The sequence below is a fragment of the Arachis stenosperma genome, chromosome 6 (assembly GCF_014773155.1).
Source record: "Arachis stenosperma cultivar V10309 chromosome 6, arast.V10309.gnm1.PFL2, whole genome shotgun sequence".
NCBI classification, from domain to species: domain Eukaryota; kingdom Viridiplantae; phylum Streptophyta; class Magnoliopsida; order Fabales; family Fabaceae; genus Arachis; species Arachis stenosperma.
This window is the reverse complement of record NC_080382.1, coordinates 107,800,345-107,806,138: the sequence shown is the minus strand read 5'-3', so window position 1 is coordinate 107,806,138 and position 5,794 is coordinate 107,800,345. Positions and strand designations below refer to the sequence as shown.

Genomic DNA, 5,794 nt, shown 5'->3' with positions numbered 1-5,794 from the left:
CCCTATTTCCTGTCTTTTGGGTTAGGTGGTGATAAGAAAGGAAATCAAGGATGATGATAGTGACTAATAAAATAAAGGGGATAGGTGATTAATGAAATAAAGGGAATATGTATCACATTAATTTTATATATATATATAAGAAAATTATTATTAAATAATAATATTAATTAAGGTGTCATAGTTCCATTAATAAAGAGTTGGGTGTCGCATTTATGTATTACTGAGTCAACGGTTTAAGCTATAAATATTTTAAACGGGTATTTCTAAAAATTGAATATATTAAAATATAAGTAATAATATATAATAATTTTATATGTTAAACAAGTTCGAGACAAAAAAAAATTAATTTATACTTTAAGGACTAAAATCGTATATAACCCTTTTTATAACTATTATTAAAAATATAGATAAAAATGAGATAGGCGAATATGAATCACTATTAACGGTGGAATTGAAGTTTTTTTCTTTAGAGTAACTGATGAATGTACAGGACAACCTATTTAACTACAACATTGTCATTATGTACAAAAATATCAATATAAATTTATTGATATTATTTACAAACTAGTTATTTATAAATATTATAGCTATTAATTTATTTTTTTAATTCTATTTAATTTAAAATAAATTTAAAAATTCATATTCATATTCAAAATACTCTTAATTTCCATATATAATTCTAATAGATACAAAATTTATGTTCCACCGCTTTTTTAGTTTTTATAAAATTAATTTCGTTTTCTAATATATTAGTTATTCTCTAATTCGTTTATTATATATTTTTTATTTTTTAATATTATCGTGACCTTATTCACATCACTATTTTTTTGAAAATAAAATCCCTAAAAAATTAAATACTTTTAAAACATTAATTATAAAAGTACACAACTAACATATATCTATTTTATTAAAAAATAAATAATTCAAAAATCAATGACTATAATATTATTTTTATAAATATAAAACAAAATATACATTATTTATTTAAAATATTAATTATACTTAAATATCGTATATATTATTTTTATTTTCATCTTTTAAAAATATTACGTCAAAATATATATCTAAATTTGACAAAAACCTTTATTTAATTACAAACACTAAAAATTTTGATAAATAAATTAACTTTTTTTTAATGACTATTTAAACAGTAAATATACATAAATAATAATTATTTTTATTATCTTAACAATATATAATTGGAGATATATATATATATATATATATATATATTAGTTTTAAAAAACTATGCCTTCCAAATCACTGTTGCTGGGACTCAGCACCGCATATCACTATGGCAATTGGCAAAATGGCACTATTAATTTCTAGAGAATAATTTTATTTTTGGTAAATGAAAATCCTTATTTTTATTTAGTAATACTTTTGTCCACAGCATTACTACTGAAAGAACCATCAAAACTTAAACATCACATAGCCCAACCAAGCTCACGACTTGTAAAATAAATCAAAGGCCCATGCTTTTTAGTACAAAAAAAAACCTCACTCACTCCAGCGGCTCCACTTGTGAGCTGAGTTCAACGTTGCGGCTCCACAAACTGACAAAACATTCAACAAGTGCCCTCAATGTCAATACTGCTGTTGCTATTCTGGTCAAGCTTTCAACGGGTTTACGGAACAGCTTACACCTTCCGTCTATGATTCTAGCACATAATAATTTCAATAAATCTACACCATCAACATTTTTAACTATATATCTCAACAGTATTGCAGCATCGCATAGCAAAGTGCCAGTAAAGCTGACTGGCATACGTGAAAACTTTCCAATAGTATAATAGCACTAATGCAAAGATTAGGGATGGACATGTAGAGTTCCAAACTTGACAGAAAATTAGAAACAAATCTTTGCAGGAAAAAGTACACTGTACATGGAATCAGTTTCAAAAACCAAAAGATTACAGGTTTAAACAAAATGCAACTATATATTGATTATAATTTGCACCACACACAACACAAAGATGACAAAGAAAGAAACCTTTTTTGTGAAGTCACATTGCCAGTGTCCAAAATTAGAGTAAAGTATACTTTATAGTGCTTGGTAAATTAAAGTTTGGCTTATATGAAATGTACATTCAAGAAAAACACTCTTACAAATGAGCATGCTTAGGAGAACTAACAGCAGCACTACCATAATGAGAAAACCACCCTTCTAACTGTGCAAACTATAGTGTCGAATATATATATTTTGCAAATGAGAACACAGTGAGGGCATTCAAAGGGGTCCCGAACTCGTCCGGCGAAGTTGACGCTTGGGCTCTGGTGGTGGCTCACTTGGCAACACCTTCTCTATCTCCTGCAAGAAAACATTCATAAGTTACTATGAGCAGAGATGAACCATCTAGAACCAACTTTAGAAAGGGCACAATTATGATGAAGGACTCATCTGAGTTTAACTCTATTGGATGAAAGAATACATAGAACGATTGAAAATAATATAGAAAGGAAAAGAGATATAAAAGATGCAATATGGATATAAAACTTAAGCCATTTATGCACTGTTAAGAATGTGCTGCAAAATATGCAGTTATTCACCTTTTATATTCACTACAAAATTGAGGTAAATCCAAATTCTTGAACAGTACTATTCAAGTTTATCACTCTGATAGCTTATTTCATTAAATAGCACAAACTATAGGTTCTTGATTTCCTAATGATTCTTACAGCATTGGCTTGAAATGAATTAGTAAGTAAAACTGCAGACAAAATGGTTGGAGAAAGAGAAACTCTGAAGCTGCAAGGTACTGCCATATTAGATTGTTAGGTTACTTCTATGGGTATCTTACACCATATTGTATGTGAAATCATTGTATCTCCTTTATTAAACATAATAACAGAGCAAGGTCAAATTCCTATTCACAAAGTTTTGAAACAACTCAAATCTTTAGAGATAATATGTAACATCAAATTCGGAGAAATCTTATGAGAGGTTTTTTCATGAAATTACTTCTAATCAAGAGACAGAAAACAAATTCGGAAATCTATAGTCCCAATTGCGAGTCCCTTTTTTTGGCACAGCAATATAGGCACTATAGGAGCCTGCTCAAACTACATTCTCCATAAGACTCTTTTGATTACCTGATTTGATGACAAATCTTATTCTGTAGTATATCTCACATTTTTAACTTCAAAAAACCGTGATCTATTAATCTAATTTTTTTTTCTAAAGACGCAGTAATCAATGAATTTATCATGCCAGTCAAATTAGGCATGTTCTAAAATCTGCACGTTTTCTAGCATTTCCAAGAAATTAGTGATAGAGAATAACTAGGAGTTATCAAATTAAGACCACTCAGAATGATGAATGAAGTAGGACAGAAGTGAACCAAGCAGAATACAGAGGCCATTATAGAAACAAAATTCAACTCACCGATCTCTCAAATTACGGAATGCTAAGGTTCAATAGAATAATAAAGAAAGACCAAAATGAGAAATACACAGGAGACAAATGGAAGCCTTCTAAAATTGAATGATGAGAGCTATATGGAAGAAACGTTGAGGTCATCTAGAATGTAAGGGAAGCCTTTTGAAGCTCGTCTAGTTTATGCTACTCTTAGCCTTTAGATAATAATGCAACTTAACAACAATAGACATGCAGTGTCTGTGGAGCCGCTAGTATAAAAGAATGCATACTGAAAAAGGAATCAAAACCTACCTGCTGTCTTTTAAGCCTTTCATTTTCTTCTTCTAAACGGGAAACTTTATTCTCCAGTTCTTGTGTGTAAGCCTGTCCATTGACATAGATGTATTCTTGTCTCAAATACAAATTACAAAACTATAAAGAGGAAAAGGAGGCTTCAAAGTTAAAACAAATAACCTGTTTTCTAGCACGCGACCGCGCAGCAGATTCCCTATTCTTTATCATCCTCTTCTGTCTCCTCTCCACAGTTTTCTCAACAACAGTACCAGAGGCAACCCTTTTCCGACCCGGAGTCTGGGTATCTGATAATGTACCCATCAAAGAAGATGGCGACATAGTCACCATTGTCTCGGTGTATCCAGCATCCAGAACCGGATTCACCACAACAGGAAAAGACTGCTGAACCACAGGGCCAGCGATATAACCAGCAATCATATTATTCTGCTGCTTCTGATGCTGATTATGCTGGAGATGCGGTGCCGGCTGCACTGATGGGATTTGGTATTGAATCCAATGTACTTGATCAGAAACATTGTGCTGAGAAGCCACATTGGAATCAACCCTTGACATAGCATTATCCTCAGTAGCAAAAGACTCAGCAACAACTCCTGCTTTCACCAAGAAATCCTCCAGGGTCATCTCGCCAAATGTTGGCGGTGTCTCCTTTGTTTTCTTATCATTATTATTACTGTTTCCACCACTCTTCTTTTTCTGCATATCTCTCCAAACCTCATCAATGGTTTTCTTGCTAAGATCTCCAGAAACAGTTAGGCTCCCTTGTCGATTCAGGGATGAAACCGAAGCTAACTGAGCATGCTGCTGCTGAATGTTAGCATCAGTCCCAGAACCCAATCCAGAAGAGGCTTGACCACCACCACCACCACCACCACCACCACAATCTCCAGCCTCAGCCGTAAACACACTCTTTAGAAGCTCATCAAGATTCATGCTTCCTAATGGCTTCCCCAAATTTCCAAGCTGGTTTTGAACCTCATCAAGTGTGAGATTATACAATGACCCTTGCCTAGCCAAGGAGCCAGAGCCACCACTCTGTGCCTCTTGGACTGCCCCACCTTGAGAACCCATATTTCTGAAACCCCCAAGTGAAAAAAACAACCTAAAACCCTATCTGTTTCATCTCCTCCAAATTCCAACACCCCAGAAAGCACCTCAATCTCTATTCAAGCAGGCAAGAAAGACCCAAAGTAGAGTAGCTTTTGCAGTGATTATTTTATATCCAAAGGAACAAACTTGGCACCAAACTTGAAACAAGAGAGGAAAAAGAAAGAGAACATACCCCAAAATACAACCAATTTGTGCTGAACTTTGAGATTTGGTCTCACTGTGACATTTACTCAAACACAAGGCATGCCGTGTAAAATGGGGTGAGTGGAAATTTGACCCAGAAGAGAAAAGAAGTTGACCCGGATTCAGCAATCAAGGGAGATTATTGTGGAAAAAACAGTAATGTCACAAAATAACAACACAGGTTGATAGATGAAAGGATAAGACAAAAATTACCAATAACTTATCATGCATGTCATTTGTATACTATAATCACCAAAGTGAATCAAAGAACAAAACCCCAAAATTAATCCAGCAAGTAGCAAGAACATTCAGCATAAATAGTACTATTTTTTGGTCATGGAAACTGCCAAACTGGTGGCTGCAAAAACCAACCTATAGGGGGAAATAGCTTACAGTAACCAAAAGAATGATTAAGTTTTCACTTTAAAGGGAAAATATAATTAAAAGAAAGGTGGGAATAATTTATAAAAATGGTTAAATGGATACAGAAATTTTTCGAAACTGTTTAAAGAATAGACTCTTCTGACTACCTCAGTTAGAAACAAAAGAAAATCGAGGGTACCAAGTCCTGTAGGATCCAAATCTGAAATCTTAAAAACAAGTTGGTCATTTTAATTTTATTTTATTTTTTCTTTGGGAGTATGAGCACTAACCCAGACCAAGCAAGGACAAAAGTATTAAAAAATTTACAAAAAAAGATATTGATATATGAAGGAATATCTAATCTCTAATATAATAAAGATGGAAAAGGTCCTACATTCTCTTGGATAATGCTCATATTACGTATAAAGTAAGCAAGTTTTTGCTATTATTTTAATCGAAAGTGTAGTG

General features: G+C 32.8%; 1 protein-coding gene across 1 annotated transcript; it reads right to left on the bottom strand.

The window, feature by feature from the left end:
* Positions 1 to 1,838: 1,838 nt before the first annotated feature.
* On the bottom strand, positions 1,839 to 5,573 carry LOC130932457 (ABSCISIC ACID-INSENSITIVE 5-like protein 2). Its single transcript, XM_057861785.1, has 3 exons — positions 3,833 to 5,573; positions 3,671 to 3,742; positions 1,839 to 2,311 (listed from the first exon to the last, which is right to left on the bottom strand). The coding sequence occupies exons 1-3, from the start codon at positions 4,739 to 4,741 to the stop codon at positions 2,231 to 2,233; spliced, it is 1,062 nt and encodes a 353-aa protein (XP_057717768.1). The 5' UTR covers positions 4,742 to 5,573; the 3' UTR covers positions 1,839 to 2,230.
* Between the last annotated feature and the right edge of the window lie 221 nt (positions 5,574 to 5,794).

Excerpts from the sequence above, each read along its gene's own strand:
- LOC130932457 (XM_057861785.1), bottom strand. The coding sequence starts at position 4,741 with ATGGGTTCTCAAGGTGGGGCAGTCCAAGAGGCACAGAGTGGTGGCTCT. Across the intron at positions 3,743-3,832 it reads GGTCGCGTGCTAGAAAACAG|GCTTACACACAAGAACTGGA; the intron begins GTTATTTGTTTT and ends GTCAATGGACAG. Across the intron at positions 2,312-3,670 it reads AAAGGCTTAAAAGACAGCAG|GAGATAGAGAAGGTGTTGCC; the intron begins GTAGGTTTTGAT and ends GTTTTCTTGCAG.